At 38.7% G+C, this 20,076-nt stretch overlaps 7 protein-coding genes and 2 pseudogenes across 8 annotated transcripts in view; 2 read left to right on the forward strand and 7 right to left on the reverse strand.

Annotated features, from left to right (window-relative positions):
* Positions 1 to 1,469, reverse strand: part of LOC104703923 (DEAD-box ATP-dependent RNA helicase 10-like) — a 4,731-nt gene extending 3,262 nt beyond the window's left edge. Inside the window, exons 1-7 of the mRNA XM_010420017.2 lie at positions 1,236 to 1,469; positions 869 to 1,028; positions 708 to 777; positions 550 to 612; positions 377 to 451; positions 170 to 289; positions 23 to 64 (exon numbers count right to left, since the gene is read on the reverse strand). Coding sequence (XP_010418319.1) covers positions 23 to 64; positions 170 to 289; positions 377 to 451; positions 550 to 612; positions 708 to 777; positions 869 to 1,028; positions 1,236 to 1,371 — 666 coding nt within the window. The 5' untranslated portion in view covers positions 1,372 to 1,469. The remainder of the gene's footprint in view (positions 1 to 22; positions 65 to 169; positions 290 to 376; positions 452 to 549; positions 613 to 707; positions 778 to 868; positions 1,029 to 1,235) is intronic.
* Positions 2,123 to 3,958, reverse strand: LOC104703932. The gene is made up of 4 exons (XM_010420028.1): positions 3,305 to 3,958; positions 2,752 to 3,216; positions 2,480 to 2,653; positions 2,123 to 2,401 (listed from the first exon to the last, which is right to left on the reverse strand). Exons 1-4 carry the CDS (start codon positions 3,956 to 3,958, stop codon positions 2,123 to 2,125), a joined length of 1,572 nt encoding a protein of 523 aa, XP_010418330.1.
* Positions 4,572 to 6,815, reverse strand: LOC104749476 (annotated as a pseudogene).
* On the reverse strand, positions 7,002 to 9,090 carry LOC104749537 (annotated as a pseudogene).
* Positions 9,226 to 11,572, forward strand: LOC104749614 (phytochromobilin:ferredoxin oxidoreductase, chloroplastic-like). The gene is made up of 8 exons (XM_010471315.2): positions 9,226 to 9,691; positions 10,029 to 10,145; positions 10,235 to 10,329; positions 10,434 to 10,527; positions 10,616 to 10,747; positions 10,823 to 10,927; positions 11,017 to 11,067; positions 11,163 to 11,572. The coding sequence occupies exons 1-8, from the start codon at positions 9,485 to 9,487 to the stop codon at positions 11,334 to 11,336; spliced, it is 975 nt and encodes a 324-aa protein (XP_010469617.1). The 5' UTR covers positions 9,226 to 9,484; the 3' UTR covers positions 11,337 to 11,572.
* LOC104749702 (mediator of RNA polymerase II transcription subunit 27) lies at positions 11,791 to 14,102 on the forward strand. The gene is made up of 7 exons (XM_010471419.2): positions 11,791 to 12,226; positions 12,313 to 12,478; positions 12,750 to 13,200; positions 13,290 to 13,349; positions 13,437 to 13,505; positions 13,603 to 13,646; positions 13,735 to 14,102. The coding sequence occupies exons 1-7, from the start codon at positions 11,953 to 11,955 to the stop codon at positions 13,892 to 13,894; spliced, it is 1,224 nt and encodes a 407-aa protein (XP_010469721.1). The 5' UTR covers positions 11,791 to 11,952; the 3' UTR covers positions 13,895 to 14,102.
* LOC104749882 (truncated lectin 2-like) lies at positions 14,273 to 15,894 on the reverse strand. 2 transcript variants are annotated; one of them, XM_010471690.2, is made up of 2 exons: positions 15,302 to 15,894; positions 14,273 to 15,154 (listed from the first exon to the last, which is right to left on the reverse strand). In XM_010471690.2, the coding sequence occupies exons 1-2, from the start codon at positions 15,534 to 15,536 to the stop codon at positions 14,526 to 14,528; spliced, it is 864 nt and encodes a 287-aa protein (XP_010469992.1). In that variant the 5' UTR covers positions 15,537 to 15,894; the 3' UTR covers positions 14,273 to 14,525. The 2 variants fall into 2 exon arrangements, with proteins under 2 accessions (XP_010469992.1, XP_010469926.1); XM_010471624.2 differs by having other exon boundaries at positions 14,273 to 15,892.
* Positions 16,060 to 17,964, reverse strand: LOC104749792 (60S acidic ribosomal protein P0-3-like). The gene is made up of 5 exons (XM_010471520.2): positions 17,585 to 17,964; positions 17,421 to 17,489; positions 16,949 to 17,047; positions 16,459 to 16,851; positions 16,060 to 16,355 (listed from the first exon to the last, which is right to left on the reverse strand). The coding sequence occupies exons 1-5, from the start codon at positions 17,837 to 17,839 to the stop codon at positions 16,206 to 16,208; spliced, it is 966 nt and encodes a 321-aa protein (XP_010469822.1). The 5' UTR covers positions 17,840 to 17,964; the 3' UTR covers positions 16,060 to 16,205.
* LOC104750033 (transcription termination/antitermination protein NusG-like) lies at positions 18,286 to 19,794 on the reverse strand. Its single transcript, XM_010471793.1, has 4 exons — positions 19,371 to 19,794; positions 18,946 to 19,124; positions 18,533 to 18,866; positions 18,286 to 18,439 (listed from the first exon to the last, which is right to left on the reverse strand). The coding sequence occupies exons 1-4, from the start codon at positions 19,755 to 19,757 to the stop codon at positions 18,356 to 18,358; spliced, it is 984 nt and encodes a 327-aa protein (XP_010470095.1). The 5' UTR covers positions 19,758 to 19,794; the 3' UTR covers positions 18,286 to 18,355.

Raw genomic sequence — 20,076 nt, forward strand, 5'->3', positions numbered from 1 at the left:
AAGTCATTTCGTGTTTCCATACCTTCACAGGATTCCTCAAACATGCCCTTTGAAGTTTTCGAACCTAGAAGGACAAAACAAATTCAGAGACTTTAACAATCAATGGTTCCTTTAAACAAATTCAGTTTGATCGATCAAAAACCACAACACTGTCAAGAAAGGTTCCTACCTTTGTAGTCATAGTCGCTGAAAAAAGAAGTGTTTTACGTTCACGAGGGATCTCATCCAAAATCTGGTTAAGAGATTTCTCAAAATCTTCATTCAGCAGCCTATCTGCTTCATCAAGAACCTGTGTGAAGTAAATAACAAATTGATACGATCGAAGAAAAGACTAAACCAAAACGAAAAAGACCAATAAAGGTAAGCATTAGTATACCAGAAATTTCAAAGATTTCAGAGAAAAGCCTTTTGTGTCAGACATATGATCCCAGAGACGACCAGGTGTTGCAACCTAAAGACACAACATACCATAGTTAGTGGCTAGATTCACACTTACGATAAGTGCAGTTACCAAAACAAATGACCATAAGATTAGAACAGAAAACGTACAATAACATGAGGCCGTTTCCCAAGAGCAATAGTTTGTTGCATCCTGTCTATACCTCCAACAAGCTGAAAACGACGTATTATGTAGTTGTAAACCTATTCAACTATTGTGCTACAGAGGAAGATTTAAAATTTAAATTATGGTTAAAACATGAGCTTACCACAGCACACCTAAGACTTATATCAGCTCCTAAAGCTTCAAACTGCTCAGCAATCTGGATTGCAAGCTCTCTGGAGAGGAAGGAACACAGAAGAATTAAAAAATCAAATCCAACAAGAATGAGCAAACAAAGTAAGTAAGCGCTAGAAGAAACTGTGATACCGAGTTGGAGATAAAACACAAGCGAAGAAGGCAGGATCAGGTCTACGTCCTTTCTTAGGCTCAGAATCATAAACATACTCAAGAAGTGCTTGCAATATAGGAATCGCAAAGGCTCCAGTTTTACCAGAACCAGTTTGCGCGAGTCCAATCACATCTTTCCCTGAACGAACGAGACATTAAATAAACATCAGATTCAGTTAGTTGCATGATATAATAAACCCTAATAATCACAAAATTCAAATCTCGGAAAGACATAAACACAGAACTAGGAACCTCAAAACAATATATAAAACATCAATGAGCAGGAATCATCATCACAAAAGTATTAAACAGATAAAAAAGAGTGTAACCGCACAAAAGGCCTTACCATCAAGAGCATAAGGAAGGGCTTCGGCTTGAATTTTGGAAGGTTTCTTCCATCCCAATCTCTCACAAGCTTTCACAAGCTCCTCACGCACACCAAGTTCTGCAAATGTCTTCACCACTTCGTTCTCTTCCTTCATTTTCAATACCCACCGACAAATTCACTATCTCCTGGACCTCAAAGACTCTAAGGGAATCTCAAACGGCGTTAAGAAAAATCGCGTCTTCTAAGATTTCCGGCGAGATTCAGAACTTTAGATAAAATGATAAATCGAGATGCGTTAGGGTATATAAATCAGAAGAGACTCTCTCTAGGCTGAGAAAGAATGAGACCCAAAAAAAGAAAAAAAAAAAAAGAGACGTACGGGCCACGTTTATATAACTGTGGTCTCAAGACTCTCAACAAAAGCCCATCTAATTGCTCAACAAAAAAATTACATGGTCGGAAGTCGGAACGTAGAGAGCGACATGGATACTTTAGAGCCGAGTATTCTATTAACCAAACTCAACTAGAATGGATTATATGAGATCAGTAACGTTGAAACCTTTGCCAACTTCCCATGTGGACTAATGAATGCCAATCAAACGACAACGTTTGACATGAAAGAAGAAAAAAAACCAAAGCTGCTTCAGTGTTGTGTACTGATGATTTGACTCCATAGTCAAATCCGTTTCTCTCTATTCCTAGAGCTGTTTAATTAAGGTTACTATGGATATCATACAAAGATCAAAGTCCAAAGAGCAATCCATCCAATTCGAAGCATGTTATATCATAAAATAAAAAAATCCTTACACAAAGCAAATGGAGCACAACCAAACAAAAGGCATGTTCTCAAAGATTTTGCAGCAAAACAAGAAAACACAACACTTGTAATTTTAAGAAGTACGTAGCTACAGAAGCTGCCAAGCTTCATTGATTTTGTCAGACTTTTGAATCTTGGACGTTGCTTGAGTTTCTTCTTTAGGAGCTTCATTAGGTTTGTCAGACTTTTGAATCTTGGACGTTGCTTGAGTTTCTTCTTTAGGAGCTTCTTTGGGTTTGTCAGACTTCAGAATCTTGGACGTTGATTGTGTCTCTTCTTTAGGAGGGTCCATCTTCGAGAGGTAGCTTGAGAGACCGTTGGTTAACGCTGAGGTTGTGATCAAGGAAGCTCTAAGTAAGCTAGTGGCCTGCATTTCAAAACAAATTGAATATTTTTCTGAAAAAACTATCAGGGAGTTGAAAAAAAGATGTAGAGGGCATCATACCTCAGCTTTGCCAACGCTAATTACTTGCTCCTCAATGTCACCAATGTTCATTTGCAGCTTGCTTAACAAGGAGATTGTTGATGAAGAGTTCATAGGAGTGACAACTAGATCATCCGACACTATGAAATTTGTTGCTCCCTTCAAAAGTCCAAAACTAGCAGAATCCGAAGTGCCCTTGGATTTTGAATCCACAGAAACTAACTTCGCAATTCTTTCACCGTTATAAACCACATTGTTGTCTATCTTTTTAAAGAGAGTGTTTCTGCCAGTACCGCCATAACTGTTAACCAAGCATTCATTTCTGGTGTTTCCTGGATAACAACATCTAAAAGTTGTGCCCCGACCCTGAAATTATAAAAATAAGAAAGCACGCATTTGGAATCAGTGGGTTCATTCTGCTTTTCAAAGCTCAAATCTTTCACGCTTCTGCAGAGATTACCAACGCAGCCCATATTCATACTGTCAACAGAAAGCTCCCAAGCAAACTCAAGCGGGATGGCAAGAAAAGTGAAAAGAAAATCAACGAACTCTTCTCTGCACTCAGCATAAAGAATCACCCTGTCTGTCTTTCTAATGTAAACTTTCAAAGATATGAGCTCATCTGCATCTTCTGCAACTTTACTTTCTTGCACCAATGGTGTGAACATTTTACGTTTCTTGGACATACAGTTTTTCCTCAGGAATGTGTCTGTTAAGGGAGACTCCGAAGTAAACATACAACCTAACAAAGTCAGCACCTGCATTTACAAACAATATATAGAAGAGACTTATTCACAAAGTTGTAATTAAGCAAGGTACAAAATAATACAAAAGAAAGACAAGTACCTCTTCAAAACCAACATCAATAACCATTTCTTGCAGCTTATCAAAACCATCATAGCCAAGGTCATTGAGTACGTTAAGAACAAGACCCATAGAGTTCAGTGCCACTTTCAGATCATCTGTGATGATAAATGACGTTCGGCAGCTGAGAAATACTCCATTTGATTTATCTCCTAAACAGCTATAAGTTTGTTCTCCTTCACAATGAAGCTCATGGCTCATCGAGCGTCCACAACAACGACACCTTGTGGAACTAATGTTGATGTAAACCTCACTGCATGGTTGAGTAGATACAAAATTCGGGCAGACAAAGAACTTGGTCACCTCAGTATCATCTATGTTCAGCTTTAGATTTCTGCAGTGACTCGACTTAGCACTCCGTGGATACAGCAGGAATTTCTTACCAGTTTGAGTCTCGAAATTGTCAACGTCCATGTCTGAAACACTTTTGTAAAGGTTGTGGAAACAACCAACGATTGAAGGCTGTGGATTCTGATGTTTCTCCAGCAGCCTTACAATGGTACCCATGGGGAGAGTCAAAAGACTACAGAGTACATCAACAAAATCCTTCCCAGCTTCAGCCAAAACAACTCTGTTTTTCTCCTCATCGATGATAAGTCTCAAGCTAAACTTCGGTTTTGCAGCGCTATTAGCCATTAAAAGATCAAGGGAAGAACAAAAAGGAAAGAAAAATCAACCAACTGGTGTTTAAGGTAATATGTTGTGTCTGAGTGACGATTCCAGTGATCTCCCCGTATTATATATAAATAAATTTTGAGATGTTTCACAACCTATATCTTCAATTACAATAATTATCCTATAAACCTTTGCGGTTTCCTATGTCCGCATGAGTTTTAAAGTATATATTTCCCATATACTGTGTATATTTTCCATAAAAATTGCATCGATTAGTGAAGAAGCCGCCCATTTACCTCCAGTAATTTCAAACTTAGAATCTACGGCTGCTTTAATCACTGCATTGATATTTCCCCTCTCTATCCAATGCCAAGAGGGGTTGCATATGATGTGACAGTCAATAACCATTAATGAAACCAACAAAACAGAGAAACCTTTACACTTCCCCATGACCCGCATGAGTTTTTGATACATGTGCCAAGGATGTAAGCTTTCAAACAGAGTGCATCAATTAGGGAGAAAACTATAAGGTAACTCCTGAGAAAACTATCTGCATTCAGTTTGGGCTAATATTCTGGTTTTGCAAGTCTGTGATGCAGATAGTAAAGAAATAAAAAATGGTAAGACAGAACAAAATGTATTTATTAAAAAGGCAACGCTTAAAAGCCACAAAACGAAGTGCAGACATACGAAAAGCATCAAGCTCAAACTAAAATCTGAAGCATTGTAAAAACAAAAGGATAGAAAATAAAGCTTGAAATAATGTTTTAGAATCCAAAAGATGTAAGAGAGAATCTTCAGAACAGAGGCGACTCCATCAAGACTCTTCAGGTTGTATATTTTTTTCATGTGGAGTTTTAAGTTTCTTCCTTCGGTTTCTTCACGAGCAAGCTTGAGAGACCATTAGTTAATGCAGAGGAAGAGATCAAGGAAGCTCTGAGAATGCTGATGAGCTGCAACAGAAGAAAAATTCAGAAACTTAAACAATTCCCCTGAGGCAAAAAAACGAATATACCAAAGAACAAAAGTAAAAGAAGCAATGCAATATTACAAGCATACCACTGCTTTAGAAATACTAATTTGATACTCCTCAAGATCGCTGATATCGACCTCCATCTTCTTTAACAAACCAATGGTTGAAGATGAATTCATGGGAGTTATGATAAGATCATTAGAGACGATGAACTTTGTATTCGTCTTCATAAACCCAGTCTCATAACTTGCAGACTTTACTTTTGGGTACACTGGACACACTCATAATTTTGCAAGTTTCTGGGAGCAGAGGTCTTCTAAAATACCTGGCGAATTTGTAACTCGGATAAATGCCAAGAGGAACTAAGCATTCATACGTTAGCGAGCTGTCACAGACATAACCAAACAGATTTTTGTTGTTACTGCACGTATAATAATCAGGAATTTGACAAAAATTGGATGCAAACGCACTTCTACACGGGCTTCTGCACAAATTTCCGACACATCCCAAAATGGTATTGTTATTGGACAATGAGCAGGCCAACTCAAGCGGGAGAATCAGAAAAGTAAGAAGAGATTCAATGAAGTCTTCATTACACTCAGCATAAAGAATCCCCCTATCAAACTTTTTAACAAAAACTTTGACAGAGTACACTCTGCTTGGTTCTACACGGTTCGTTTTTGGCACAGGTGGGGTTAGCATTTTGTGCATCCTTGGCAAGCATGGTTTCATGAGGAATGCGCATGATAAGGGAGTTTCCGAAGTGAATAAACATCCCAGTAGAGTCAGCACCTAAAATAGGATAAATATTTCGATATAAGAGTTTTATGTACTAAAATGAGAAAATAAAAAAGATGAGAAAAAGCTAAAGTACCTCTTCGAACCCTACATCAAGTAGTGTTTCCCGCAGATCACTAAAACCAGAATACCCTGAATCATTCATAACTTTCATAATAACACCAATGAGTTCAATTTCACGTTCAGATCATCAGTCACAATGAATGAGGATCGGCAATTGACAAACACTCCATCTGCATTATCTCCTATCAGTTCTCCTACTTGATCTGCTTCTGGGATCTGAATCTCACGACTCATCCGTTCTCCACAACTGCATCTCGAGGTGCTAAAATTGCTATATTCCTTGGTGCATGAATTACTCCAATAGCAATGCGGGCACATAAAGAACCTTGTCGCATCATTAGTATCATACATGTTCAACTTGAGCCTTCTGCAATGGATCTCCTTAGTACTCTTCGGATAGAGGAACATACTCTTGCAAGCTTCAGTCTCATAATGATCAATGGCCATATCTGCAACACTTTTTTTAAGGTTTTTAAAGCAACCTAGAACCGTCTTGTGATTCTCAAGCAAACTAGCGATTTTACCCATAGGGAGAGTCAAAAGACTGATGAGTACATCAACAAAATCCTGATCAGCCTCAGCCAATACAACTTTGTTTCTCTTCTCATCAATCAGAAGTTTCAATCTAAACTTGGCACTTTTAGCCATTGGAGGTGAACGAAAACGAGTGATAAAAAAACAAACACAAGTAAGGAAGAGAAAAGTAATTAGACTACAAATTTGACAGTGAGAAGATGTAGAGACTACAATTTGCCTCTCTATATATATTGAAGAAACATCGGTTATGAATCTGAAGAGGTTTCGTGTAATCTGATTATTAAATGAAAGTAATGATTCAAACATCGGAACCCAGAAAGTTTTGACCTTTGAGCTTCCCTATGGCCGCGTGATTGACATACATGTCCCAATGACAGTTAAAGATTCCATTAATCTCCAACTGGGTTCCTCATCCAAATTGACACTAAAACCCTTATCACCCTCAATTTAGAGGCTAGCTTCTCATCGTTCATATTAACTTCCCGGTGATTTTTTTTTTTTTTTAATTTCCGGTGAGATGTGAATTTTTGAAAATCTCACCATGGAAGAAGCAGAAGCTTTGTAACAAATACATTAATTTATAGATTTATTATTTACATATGAGTCCCTGTATTTTATACTCTTACATAAAAACATATCATTATTCTTGTTTTTTACATTTTATTCCATGGAACTGTTAGGTGAGGTTAACAAAAACTTGGTGAACACAATAACAATGTTTTAGCATCTGGAACAATCCATCACAAGTAATTGACTCAGGTTCGATGAACTTCATTATTCACCATGAAGATAAACATGATGACTAATAGTTAAATTAGAAGAAACTATATAGAAGAACATGATGACTACTTGGGAACCTCAAAAAAATATCCATATGGACCCTGATAAACACTGGCTTATCCTAATCCTCTTTCCTTAAGTTTCTTCTTTGGCCTTCTTCATGATTAAGTTCCAGAAGCAAGTAGTTAAACCTGAGGATGTCATCATTGAAGCTCTTAGCAAATTAATAGCCTGAAATAGAATAAAGTTTCAATTTAAAAACTGATTTATTCCCTCTAGGCCAAACACTTAAATCACACAAAAAGAGAAGACAACAACCACACACCTCTGATTTTCCAATGGTGATCATTTGTTCTCTGACATCTTCCTCCGCCAAATGCAATGTTAGCTTTAGCAAACTAATGTTCGAAGCCGAGTCCTTCAATTTGATGACCAAATCATCAGTTACCAAATACCTTGCGTATCCACTCACAAACCCAAAACTTCTCATATCAAGAACCTTGATATTTTGGGTTTGAAAAGTAAGATAATCAGGCACCTTTCTCGTGAAACTACACCTACTGCCGCCAAAGGGATCAGCAGGGCTGGGACAGAACCTGTAATACTCCCTCTGTTTCAAAATATAGGATGTTTCAACTAAATCATGCAGATAAAGAAGTCTTTAATTTTAACAAGTTCAACTAATCAGAAACAATAATGCATAATATAAAATACTAAACTAATCTAAAAGTTGCATAAAAACTTGAAAACATCATATATTATGAAACAAAAAACTTCTCTACAACATCTTATATTTTGAAACGGAAGGAGTAATAAATTTGTCTTTGCAAAGTGACAACATCAAGCAACTGTTTTGGGCAACTATAATACGAAGGAAGTAGACACTTGGCAGACGACGAGGAATCATCATTTTCTTCGTTCAAACCCTTGAAGCTTCTGAACACGTTCCCAATACAACCAAGAGTGATATTGTCACCAGAGATGTCCCAGACAGATCCAAGTGGTAAGGCTAGAAAAGTGAATACAAGATCAATGAAATCTGCTCCAGATTCTACACAGAGAATCTTACCGTCCACTTTTCTAACAAATGCTTTCAAAGTTATGGTTTGGTCTGGTCCTGCTCCAGATTCTTGCACAGTTGGAGTTAGCGGTAAACGAGATCTAGTCAGGCACAGTGAACTTTGCTTCTTTAGAAAAGTATCGGTTAATGGAGAATCAGAAGTAAATAAACATTCCAGCAAAGTGAGTATCTGTCAATCACACAAAACAAACACTCAACAAAAATGTAACTATACAAATGACGGCAGAAGTGTAATAATGACACTGAGACAGTACCTCTCTTAAACCGACATCAAGAACAATTTCACCGAGCTTGTGAGCATTTGCATAGCCTAAGCCTCTAAGAGTATTCAATACATAATCCATAGAGCTCAACGCCACTTTCAAGTCGTCCGTTATGACGAACGAATTCTCATAGCTAACAAAAATCTCATCGCTACTAGTTCCTTGAACATGCTCTTCTTCAAGTCCCAGAACCTCCTCATCCATCAAGCCACACCCACATGTCTCAGTGCTCGAAATGCTATAATATCTTCTGCAGGATTCTCCTCCATGGCGAAAACGTGGGCAAACAAAGTACTTGACAGCCTCGGTGTCATATATTTTCAACTTAATCTTTCCGTACTTGTCACGATTCACACTCCTAGGATACATTAGCACTTGCTTACATGATTCAGTCTGAAAACTCTCAAGACCCATCTCTGAAACGCTTTTGTAAAGATTGTTAAAACATCCTACAACCACTTGAGGCGATGTCCGATGTTTCTCAAGCAATCTGACTATAGTTCCCATGGGAAGCGTGAGAAAACTAAAGAGCACATCAACAAAATCCTTACCAGATTCAGCCAAGACAACCTTGTTCCTCTCTTCATCTATGAGAAGTCTCAGACTTAGCTTCACCGTCTCTGTACCCTCAGCCATTGCAGTATTATTCCTTTGCAGAGAACAACGCAAAGAATAGAAAACTCAAGAGAGAGGAATAGCAAACGTTTTGAACCTCACCGGCTTAAACATAATAAAGAAGAAGTAAAAAAAGAGTCTTTTGAGATTCCCCATTATTGCTGGTGGAACTAATTCTCATTTAATATATATTTTAATACAGTAGTTGGATTACTCATCAAAGTCTCAAATAGTCAAATTTCTCGGTTTCTCAATCTGGTTCGCCGTGTTTTTCTAACCTTTCATCGTCGTTGCGATATTGCGTTAGCTCGCGTAGAGGGGACACAGAGGAAGGAGGAGACCTTTAGTTGTCACAGTATGAAGAATTGAAGATAGTGGTCGAAGAGGGGACACAGAGGAAAGAGGAGGCCTTTAGTTATCAGTTTGTGAGTGTTGTAATGGCTTTATCAATAAAGTTTGGATTTTCAACTGGGTCGTGCTTCAAAGCAGCAAACCCACCTGTTCTCATCTCGGCAAGCCCTAAGAAGATCAATTTCAGTAAAAGATTCTTATTTAGAGTCTCTGCTGTCTCGTATAAGGATTTCGCAGAGTCTGCTCTGGAAGAAACCAGGAAAAGGATCGTTCTTGAACCTTCACCTCTCCAGGTTTGTGCATTTTACACTTTCGATTACTGTACAGAGAGGATTACCTAATCATCAAACTGTGAATTTTGGGTGAATTGTTATAAAAGGGCAAGTTTTCAAGTTTGCTTATCAATACCAAAGATTCTAGTGGTGTTAGTAATGGTCCCTATATACTTAGATAATGGTGTCTTCGTCTTATGCCAAGGTTCAAGGATACAGGGCACTGATTGGGTTGTGTTTAAAAAGTTATCTAAATCCTGTTTGGGGCATATTTTATGAGTGCTCCAGTGACTTCACTTTACAGGCTGCTTGAGTAAACCTTGGAATTTTTGTTTTGCTAATCATCAAACTGTTTCAGGAAAGGTATAGTAGCATTACAGGACTGGATGGGAAAACTGAACTTCAATTGCTTGCTTTCAGATCCCCAAAGATTAGACTTTTACGGAGCATGGCCATCGAGAATGAGACAATGCAGGTTTAACTGCAGCAGTGTGTACAAATTGATTGCTTTAGTCCTCATTCCTTACCATCGAATGATTGATTGATTGTTTGTATAATGTGCAGGTCTTTGACTTTGCCGGTTTCATGGAGCCTGAGTATGATGCGCCCATATTCTGTGCTAACTTCTTCACATCTGCTAACACGAACATAGTGGTGTTGTAAGTTATCTTCTTATTTTCTAGTTAGGCTGGAGTTATCAGGTCTGTATTGTCCAAACATGGACACTAGATGTTCAAATTTTCTACTGTATGCTCTTCTTTAGGGATCTCAATCCTTTGCATCAGTTAACTGACCAGACGGATTACCAGGAGAAGTATTATAACAAGATAATGTCCATATATCATAAATATGCTGAGGTGACCATTTAATAGAAACACTAAGTTACTCAATTGCAGGTAAACCTAATAACTTATATAAATGACTGATCTGAGGTTTTATTTGCAGACTTTCCCATGGGGAGGGAAATTGACTGGTGAATCCATAAAGTTTTTTTCTCCTTTGGTGATGTGGACCAGGTTTTCTTCTAGCCAAGAAAAACATGAGGCTTTGTTCTCTGCGTTCCTCGAGTACTATCAGGTATATATACTCGTGGATGTGTGCATCTAAAAGCTAAGGTTTTACAGGAAACATGACTGAGAATTATTACCACAGGCATGGCTTGAGATGACAATCCAAGTGGGGGATGAGATGGAACCATCTCAGGTGAGAGCCAATTGTGAAGCACAACACAAATACCTGACATGGCGAGCACAGAAGGTGATCGGAATATATCCTTTGTAATTTTGCATGTATGACCAGAAATTGTATCTGTATTTGTTAGAGTGAATCTTGTTTGGTGTTTGCAGGATCCTGGACATGGTCTTCTTAAAAGATTAGTTGGTGAAGCAAAGGCAAAGGTATAAAAAGATTTGATCCCTTTCATGTTTCAACTTGTTGCCCTGTCCCCATTAATTTGTGAAGATGTTAAGAAAATGATTTGAAACAAAATCAGGAGCTGCTAAGGGATTTTCTGTTCAATGGGGTCGATGAGTTAGGCACAAAAACATTCATTGATTACTTTCCAGAGTACGAAACAGAAGATGGAACTGTAAGTGACAAACGAAGCATCGTCGGGAAGTCATATGAAACTCGTCCTTGGGATTCAACAGGAAACTTTATCGGCTAACTTCTCTTGTAGCTTTTATCCATGATTTCTGTGAACAAAGTTCGATTTCAGCTTTTAGACATCAAGTCATCAACACAACATCAAGTGTACTCAGGGAAGTAGGAATAAGAAAGATCAGCATGAAGATGTATCTTCTGCTTGCAACTTGCATTGTAGTAAACCAATGAGTCAGCTAAAAAACCAATTTTCCAAGAATCAAAACATTTTGTGGATTTATAATAACAGAATTTTGTATTTTGAAAGGTAACATGTTCTGGAAAAGAAGAAATTCATAATTGATTGATTGGTCTTCCTTAACTCACAGATTGAAAATTAATTAAAATTTAGACAAGATTACATAAAACCAGAGCAGAAGAAAGCAGATCAACAAAAAACGCGTTTAAAAACGCAAACGGTATAAAATTGCGTCTGGCGTTTCCAGCTACTAAAATAGAGTACAGTATAGTACTTTGAGATTTGGACGTGAAAATAAAATCGTTCTCTCTCTCTCTCTCTCAGTCCAGAAATAATATTCCTCCGTCGTCGTCAAGAACATCAATTTCAATTGAAAATCAAAAATAATTGAAATTATCGAGAGAGATAAAAGAGAGAGAGTTTGAATCCTCCATCACAGCTTATGCAGACGCTACACCAGTCCCAACTTCTCCAGAACACGGCCGAGCCGGCGAACAATCAGTCGGAATCTGACGCGCCGCCTAAACAGGTGGCTCAAGCCATGGAACGACTTAATCAAGCGGCTAGGGTTATCGCCGATATCCGCCTCGGCGCTGACCGTATCCTTGAAGCAATGTTCGTTGCTTCCCAACCTCGTCACACCGATATGCCTCTTCAGCTCTTCCTCAGAGAAGACGCCTCCATGCGTCAACATCTTCAGGATCTCCGCTTAATCGGTGCTTTACTTGTGAAACCATAAATTGGATTATGTTATTAGTATTGATTTTGCTTGTTTGGTTCTCAGATCATAATTATGTTTCAGGGAAGAAGTTGGAAGAATCTGGAGTGTTAACTGAGTCTCTTAGGTCAAGAAGTAACTCATGGGGTCTTCACATGCCATTGGTTTGTCCAGATGGTGCAGTTGTTGCTTATGCTTGGAAGAGGCAGCTCGCTGGTCAAGCTGGTGCCTCTGCTGTTGATAGAACCAGGTATGAGATTGTTGCAGATGACATGAGATCATAATTAGTGTTTAGGTTCGACTCTACAATATTAGATTTGAAGATTCATTTTGGCTGTTAGTTCCTCCTGGAGGATTGTGGATTCTGTTTCCATCATTCCTTAATAGTCTCTTGGATCTTGAGGATTGATTGTGAAGCTTTGGTGGACCTATTTGGAGTTTCATTATGCAATTTCTGTTTTCCTTCTGGTTTGTTAAAACTTTGACGCATAGTATGTTGGTATGACTCTTAATGACTGTAGATTAGCTCTCAAGGCCTTCACGGATCAGAAAAGACGATTCTTTCCTCACATTGATGATGGATTAAAGATGGAACCAAGATCGAAAAAACTTTGTGCCTCCCATTTGCTATCAGAAAATGGAAGAGAGGATCCGGTTGATTACAAAACATTGCCAGATATACAATCTCGTTTAGAGAAGCTGGTCCCGGATGTGAAGGTGTCTACTTATGGACGCTTGAACTGGCTGAAGAGAGCTAATTATTTACCTGGGTCAACTAGTGATGATCCAACAGAAGCTTCGAAGCCTATTTTCCAGAGTTCCAGTAAGCTGAGATCAGGGATACAGAACGAAATTGTTGATAAGATTGCTGTGATTGAATTATCATTTCCATCTGTATTCAGAGCTGTAGTCTCATTGAATCCAGCTGGTTCCGTTGATCCAGATGCAGTTGCATTCTTCTCTCCAGATGAAGTAACTTCCAATCTCCCTCCATTAGAATATACTGATTCTCAAATGAAATGGTTTTAAGTACATATCTTTGCTTCATCCGTTCCTTACAGGGAGGTAGCTACTTACATGCGAGAGGATTCTCGGTTTATCATGTGTACAAACACATCACGGTAACAGAGACTGCAAATTGGTGTCATATTATAAATTTTCACAGAATTGATAGATTATGAACTTGCATTAATTAGATTTTCTTTCAGGAACATGCTGCTACAGCCTTGCAATATTTTCTCGGCTTTGGTACTGGAACAGCTCTCTATTCTCTTCTGGTAAAGCATTTTACAAAGATTCACTGGATAACATGAATAGTTTCTTTCTTTTGTTTCCATGGAAGTTAATTAAGACCTTTGTTTTTTTCTAATACAGCTATGGATATGCAGTTTTGAATCCCTTTTTAGCAAACCATGCAGGTACTAAGCCACTCTTTATAATTCTTCTGGAATACTAGAAAACAAATGTTTGATATGGACTAAACTTTTTACCTCGCTTCTGATGCAGTAAATGTGGAAGACTATTAGCAATGGATAATAAGTCTGCTTTGATCTTACCCCCTCTACACCGCACTTACCAGGAATTACCACTTGCGGTTAAAACTGGGGAAGTCAATCTGGATATTTGTGAAGCTTACCACTCCAGTTGTTCTCCAGATGATTCCTAGTTCTCCAGTAATTAGGGAGAATCAATTAAAGATTAGAACTAGGTTCTCAGAAAATCTTGTATGAATCTCAAGTATCTGCTTTCCTCCTTGACGCCTCGTGTTTGTTATCCATATTGAGGTTAGGTTCATTGTACATCACTCTTTATCTTCTCTGGTTGAGACATATTAGGAAATGGCAAGTAATGATACATGTGAATGTTGTCGTCTTTCTATACATTTAATTCACGAGATGACTGAACGAAGACTTTTTTGTACTCAGTTCACATTACTCTGTTGCAGTAAACATCAAAAGTGAGAAGAAGACAAAGTGGGTCCTGTTTCTTGATTCCGTTCCATAAATAGAAAACATGTTAAATGTAGGACTCTTACAAACCCAAATGGATCAAGAACAACATCAACAACTAAGTTCATTTTGCAAGATCGCTTACAGCTTCTTATCATAGTGATTTTACATAGTGAAAACACATCGCAAAACCTGCAACGAAGGAGACAAATTAACAGAAACATCACAGAAGAAAGATAAGATAAACTTAGAGGGAAGAGGAAGACGAAGAAAAAGGCAAAGACCCTACATTTCCACCACACAACACAAAGACAACCTTCCAAAACACACACCAAACCAAACTAGTCACTACTTCTTGCCTTGTTCAATAGCACATTCCTCTGGAACCACCGCCATTGACCTCCTAACACCGCATATTGTCCAGAGATACAAAGCCAACATTGCCCCTAAGGCTCCACATACTACACCCAAGACCAAAGCACCAACCATTCTCCATGTGCACTCACTTCTCTCTCGACCCTCTTCCTCCTCCGTGGAAACATCGGCCTTCAAACCTTCATTCTGTTCAAGTGGCACTGGATGCAGCCACATCGGCTGACGCTGCCATGTTTCAATTCTCCAAGAATGGAGAAAATGTGCCTTGGAAGACTTCCCATTGGCAGAGCTTAAACCCACCATGACTTCACCACCTTCCCAAAGCTTCGCCAAGTCTACTGAGAAAGAGAAGAACGGATCGTACTCCTTTATCGAACCAGATCTTCTGAAATTAACCATCATTTTCTTATAACTTGCCACGTAATCAATCATGCAGCTCAAAGTCCCTCCATTGTTCATCATCAAGTCACCATCAAACGAAAGGTTTCTAATATTAGAAGATTCAGGCCTACCAATTAAGATTCTTGCACGGTTTCCTCTCTTGGAGATATCAAACTCAAAAGCAACAACTGTCTCGTTCTTTGCATATTCTAATAGAAACCCTAAAGCAGTGGAACTGTTATCTCTCGTACCAAACAGACTAAGATCCAAAGTACTTGGAGTCATTACAAAAGCCAAGACATCACCAATGTCATTGGGCATAGAAAACGAGAAGTAAGTCGAGAAAATAACCAAGTTAATCTCTTTACCTCGGAAAAGATTGATGGGTTTCCTGTAAAAGACTCGTCCTACGCTTCCACTCACTGAGTCAGTCAGCTGAATCGAAGAACTGTCATTGACCAGCTTCGAATCTCCAAACATAGCAACACTCTTGTTTTGAGATTTCACGAATCCACCAAACGAAAACGTGAAATCCACACCTGCGGTTCCATGTATCTCAAAACATAAAACGAACAGAAAAGAGATGGCTTTGAACAGCGCCATAGCTTAACTTGGGATTAAACTAAACGAAACTCCTCTGTTTCAATGGCTACAGAGACGAACTCTTCTGCCTCTCTCTCTCTTCTCCTTCTAAATGGAATTTTCTAGGATTCAGAGAATGAAGTCCATCTTTTCAAGAAGTATTTAAGTCTGTTGAGAAGAAAGCTGAGGGAAGAGATAAATATCATTAACTCATGCAGACGCTCTCACCATCTCTCATAGTGGTTGCTGACTAAGATTAAAGCTATTTCTGATACTTATTCAATATTATTGCACTCTCTTTTGTTCGCCCCAATTAGTCTAATGACATTCCTGTCCACTTTCTCCGAAATGGTTTCACGACAACTAAAGCCTAAGAATGCTATACGTTAAAAAGATTTGCACCATGACACTTTATGAAGTACCTACTCATCTTCAGTTCTCGTTCGCTAGCGCTAAATCGCAATTATGTCATGAAACACATTTATTTACGTGCACATAACATAAATTGAAGCTAAAAAAATTATTGGCCAAATCCACATAAAAATAAAGAAAAAGAAAACTCCTGAATATAAAAAGACAGTAACATAAAAATCAGAATTGGCCAAAACCAAGAAAATTGAAAACCAGATTCTAAAAACGAAGTAACACTTATCAGTCATGACAAAAAGGTAAAACCTTGACAGACAAAATCTACTCTTCATCGAACAAACCAAAACCACCATCGTAGTCTTCTTCGTCTGATTCCTCTTTCTTCTCCTCTACCTTAGCAGCAGCAGGAGCTGCACCACCACCTGCATCCGCAGACACAGCTGCTACAGCAACAGCAAACTTGCTAGGATCCTGCATTCCAAATTTACACCCGAGAATTAATATTTACAAAATCAATGGACCAAGCATAAGAATTAACATGATAAAAAAGATGCACTACTATTTAATGACTAACCTTCAAGAACTCCTTCACCTTCTCAGCTTGTGGGAAGGTGTACTCAGTGGCAACAGCAATGGCCAAGGCATTCTTGTAGGCATTGATGAACATATGCGGTGCTGCAGCAAGGGTAGGGTAAGACACAGCTAGAGCCAAGGAAGTGACCATGGAGATACCAGAAGCAAACTTCTCAACAAGTTGATCTTCTGTAAGGTCAAGAACCTCTGGGCTGAAGACTGAACCATTGTCATAAACCGACTGGACAACAAGACCATATGAGAACGGCCTGATGCCTAGCTTGGCTAGAAGGGCAGCCTCAGAAGAACCGACCTTGTCACCTTGCTTGATAAGCTCCACAGGGGTGATAATTTCAACGGTACCCTTGTTAATCTTGGTTGGGATGTTAAGCACCTAAACAATCCAAAACACATTGATTCATGTTTTAATAACTTCACACTCTGGATTCAAACGAATCCAGTCAAACATTCCAAAAGATGAATAAACAAACCTGGAAGAAAGATGTCTGGGACGGGTCGAGACCAGTGTTGCCAGGTTGGACAACCACATCAATTGGGGCAACCAAACCCACACGAGCAGGGGCACCAACCTGTAAATAATATGAAGTAAGTTACTTTTCAATCCAATCATATGGAGAAAATATCATACTACACAACCATATAAAGAAAATAAGATACTACACAATCATACTACATGTCATACAACCAATTAATATTGACGATACATAAACATATTACACAATCCAATACATTGGGATGTATCAACATTTTACACAATCCAATCACGTTTATGCAGATTAATGTAAAACTCTTAGCTAAACAAGCTATTCAGAACATCTATATGCGAAATCATAACCAATCTAAGCAGAAATGTAAGTTTAAAAACATTTCCTTTATGCATTAGATCCGATCAAAAGCCACAGTCCAACATTTGCAAAGCAGATTCAGGAAAATGAAACCAACCTTGTACTTAGCAACCTCCTCGCTCACTTCCTTGAGGTCACCTTTGGTAAAGATCAAACCAACGTTTCCCTAAATAAAGCACAGATCCAAAACGCAAATTATAATCTAAACTCTTCAAACAAAACAAAAAAAAATAAACATTTTGTGAAGCTGAAGAAACTGACCTGAAGGAGAGGAAGCAGATTAAGGATTGAAGTGTTTCCGGTGTTCTCAGAGTGAATCCTGACGGAACGCTTCATCATAGTGTTCTTTCCCATAAGCACCACAGAGTCACCACGAAGACCCTTTCTGATGTTCTGGAGCTGAGTTGATCCGACGTTGTCGGCCGCAACGACCAAGATCTGGGTGTACTCATCGATAAGCTGACACAACTTGGTGTCGTACGCGATCTTCTTCTCCGCCTTGGTTGCTTTCACCATTTTCGCTCAAATTAAGGATAAAAATTTCGAGACACAAACTCAGTTTAACTCTGTGTACAGAGGGAGTTTGACGTAAAGAAACTAGGGTTTTGGTATCAGCCTTTATATACTCGCCGAACTTGCCAAGAGATAAGGGAAGCTTTAGGGTTTTCAAGTGACCTTAATCTAACGGTTTGTATCTGTTTGCTTCACTCTGATCTGACGGCTACTGTTTATTTCAATGATATTGGGCCTTTCCCCAAAAGAGCCCAAGTCCAGCATTGGAAACATCATGCGTTCTGATGTGAAAATGTTAAAAACGGGACACAGTTCAGTTGAGGTTAATCAGAGTTGCTATGGATGCTGCGATTCATCTCTATGGTTTCCTTCTATCAGTTTACTTTTTCTTTCAGACTTAGTAGCTTTTTGACTGAATTATTTTCGTATGGCAAATTTAACAGAACAGATACATCAAAAACATGTAATCATGCATTTATTATTTCAAACCAAAAATTCACATGTAGTGAACAAACTAGTCTAAGATTGAATCTCAGGAACAAGTTCATTGATGTCAATTTCCACTAGTGTCTCCTTTCCAAACAAACTAAATCCCACCGTTGCCTGCAAAACCATCAACCACACAAGAGAGTCACTAAGTCAGACAGACATCTAAACAAAACACATTAGTGCACACACAAGGAGCTAAAATTGTACCTTTGCAGTTTTGCGGTTCAGTTTCTTTAAGTTGCCAACGAATTCTGCGAATGTCCCTGATAAAACTCGAACTGTAGAACCAGCTGCGAGTTTCTTCTTCCCTTTTGTTTCAGTAGCAAGTGTAGCTTTTCTCGGGGCTCGTTTCGGTTTAGATTCTGCTACAGTCTCAACAACATCTGGATTAGATGCGGCAAGCTTCTGTGAGGCTTCTTCTTCAGCTCTTTCTGCCGCCTCGAATTCACTGTCTGCTTTCTCTTGTTCTTCTTTTGCTTGTTTGAAAATGGCTTCCAAATCACTGTCGTCTACTGGTCTCGGTTTATTAATCTGTCTCTTGCTGCAAAAGAAAATGCAGATACAAATCAATTCACAGACCTTTTACACACGCATAGAATGAGAGTGAGAATACTACTCACGTATTACCAACTTTTGAGCCTATGAAACCTCCAACTCCATCAACTTCTCTTATGGAGTCATGTATCTCTTTGTTCAATATACATCTGATGAAAATGCAACCAGGGAACACAGGTTTCGGTTTCACGGATATAGAACCGTTCTTTAGCTTCCTCTTCACCTGAACAGATGGAGCATACACCTGGACAACGAAATTACACAGCAACTTGCTTCAAAACCAATTGTATGAATTCCCCACAACTTCTCAAGATCACACAATAACCCAAAATCCAAACTCAGTATCACACTAACCAAAAAATATACAATAAAGTTTCGATTTTTATAACAAGTTTTTAACTTTTCATCTCTCAACAGTGATCTAAGATACCATTTTGATCCAAACTTCAAAATCACACAAACAGAAGAAGATAAACCCAAATTCCATTACCGTGAATTCCATTTCAGGGAACTGACGAGCGAGAGCACGAGCTAAGATTTGAGCAGTCTCATGACCACGAAGTCTAGAAACCCTAACCACCCACCATTGCGGACCTGACTCAGCCAAAGTGTCCAAATTGAGCTCCTCCGTCCACGTCGCATACCGTTTCGTTGGTTTCTGAATCAACTTTTCCTCAACTTCTTCTCGCCAGCTATACCCTGATTTGCTCTCCCGCCGCTCGTTCCGGAGCTGCCGTCTCTCCTTCGCCGTAAGCTGGTGGTTCCCCTCAATGACACAGGCGGAGATAGAGAATTGGGTTGTGTTGATTGGCGTGTAAATCGATGGGATTAAACTGCTACGACTCCATTGGAGAAGTCCCCCTTGCAGCTTCATCATTCTCTGTTTTTTTTTTTTTTTCTCTGTCCGCTCTGAATTTTTTAGGATAATGTTTTGAAAGTTTTTTTACCGGTAACCGGTTAACACCAAAACCGGTATTGAACTAAAACCAACGTAAGAAATTACCCGAACTACAGTCGTAACTAACTTTTTTTTTTTTTTTTTGTTATGAAAGTAGTAATTAACTTTGTATATTAAAATTCTGAACTGAAGTCTGATTAACAAAGATAATTTTCGTCAGTACGATAAGGAAAAATTTTGGTTTTGTATATTCTTTGCCAATTATTATTGGTTGAGAAAGAGATGCATCTATGAAGCA

This window comes from Camelina sativa, chromosome 1 (genome assembly GCF_000633955.1).
Source record: "Camelina sativa cultivar DH55 chromosome 1, Cs, whole genome shotgun sequence".
NCBI lineage: Eukaryota > Viridiplantae > Streptophyta > Magnoliopsida > Brassicales > Brassicaceae > Camelina > Camelina sativa.

Bases quoted from the DNA above. Each gene is read 5' to 3' on its own strand.
- LOC104703932 (XM_010420028.1), bottom strand. From the start codon at position 3,958: ATGGCTAATAGCGCTGCAAAACCGAAGTTTAGCTTGAGACTTATCATC. The intron at 3,217-3,304 runs GTACTTGTCTTT...TTGTAAATGCAG, and splicing joins TTGATGTTGGTTTTGAAGAG to GTGCTGACTTTGTTAGGTTG. The intron at 2,654-2,751 runs GTACTGGCAGAA...TCAAAATCCAAG, and splicing joins CTTGGTTAACAGTTATGGCG to GGCACTTCGGATTCTGCTAG.
- LOC104749614 (XM_010471315.2), top strand. From the start codon at position 9,485: ATGGCTTTATCAATAAAGTTTGGATTTTCAACTGGGTCGTGCTTCAAA. The intron at 9,692-10,028 runs GTTTGTGCATTT...AAACTGTTTCAG, and splicing joins TTGAACCTTCACCTCTCCAG to GAAAGGTATAGTAGCATTAC. The intron at 10,748-10,822 runs GTATATATACTC...TTATTACCACAG, and splicing joins CGTTCCTCGAGTACTATCAG to GCATGGCTTGAGATGACAAT.
- LOC104749702 (XM_010471419.2), top strand. From the start codon at position 11,953: ATGCAGACGCTACACCAGTCCCAACTTCTCCAGAACACGGCCGAGCCG. The intron at 12,227-12,312 runs GTGCTTTACTTG...ATTATGTTTCAG, and splicing joins TCAGGATCTCCGCTTAATCG to GGAAGAAGTTGGAAGAATCT. The intron at 13,506-13,602 runs GTAAAGCATTTT...TTTCTAATACAG, and splicing joins CAGCTCTCTATTCTCTTCTG to CTATGGATATGCAGTTTTGA.
- LOC104749882 (XM_010471624.2), bottom strand. From the start codon at position 15,536: ATGGCGCTGTTCAAAGCCATCTCTTTTCTGTTCGTTTTATGTTTTGAG.
- LOC104749792 (XM_010471520.2), bottom strand. From the start codon at position 17,839: ATGGTGAAAGCAACCAAGGCGGAGAAGAAGATCGCGTACGACACCAAG. The intron at 17,490-17,584 runs GTCAGTTTCTTC...TGCTTTATTTAG, and splicing joins ATCTGCTTCCTCTCCTTCAG to GGAAACGTTGGTTTGATCTT. The intron at 17,048-17,420 runs GTTGGTTTCATT...TATTATTTACAG, and splicing joins AGGAGGTTGCTAAGTACAAG to GTTGGTGCCCCTGCTCGTGT.
- LOC104750033 (XM_010471793.1), bottom strand. From the start codon at position 19,757: ATGATGAAGCTGCAAGGGGGACTTCTCCAATGGAGTCGTAGCAGTTTA. The intron at 19,125-19,370 runs GTAATGGAATTT...TTCGTTGTCCAG, and splicing joins TCCCTGAAATGGAATTCACG to GTGTATGCTCCATCTGTTCA. The intron at 18,867-18,945 runs GTGAGTAGTATT...TTTCTTTTGCAG, and splicing joins GGCTCAAAAGTTGGTAATAC to CAAGAGACAGATTAATAAAC.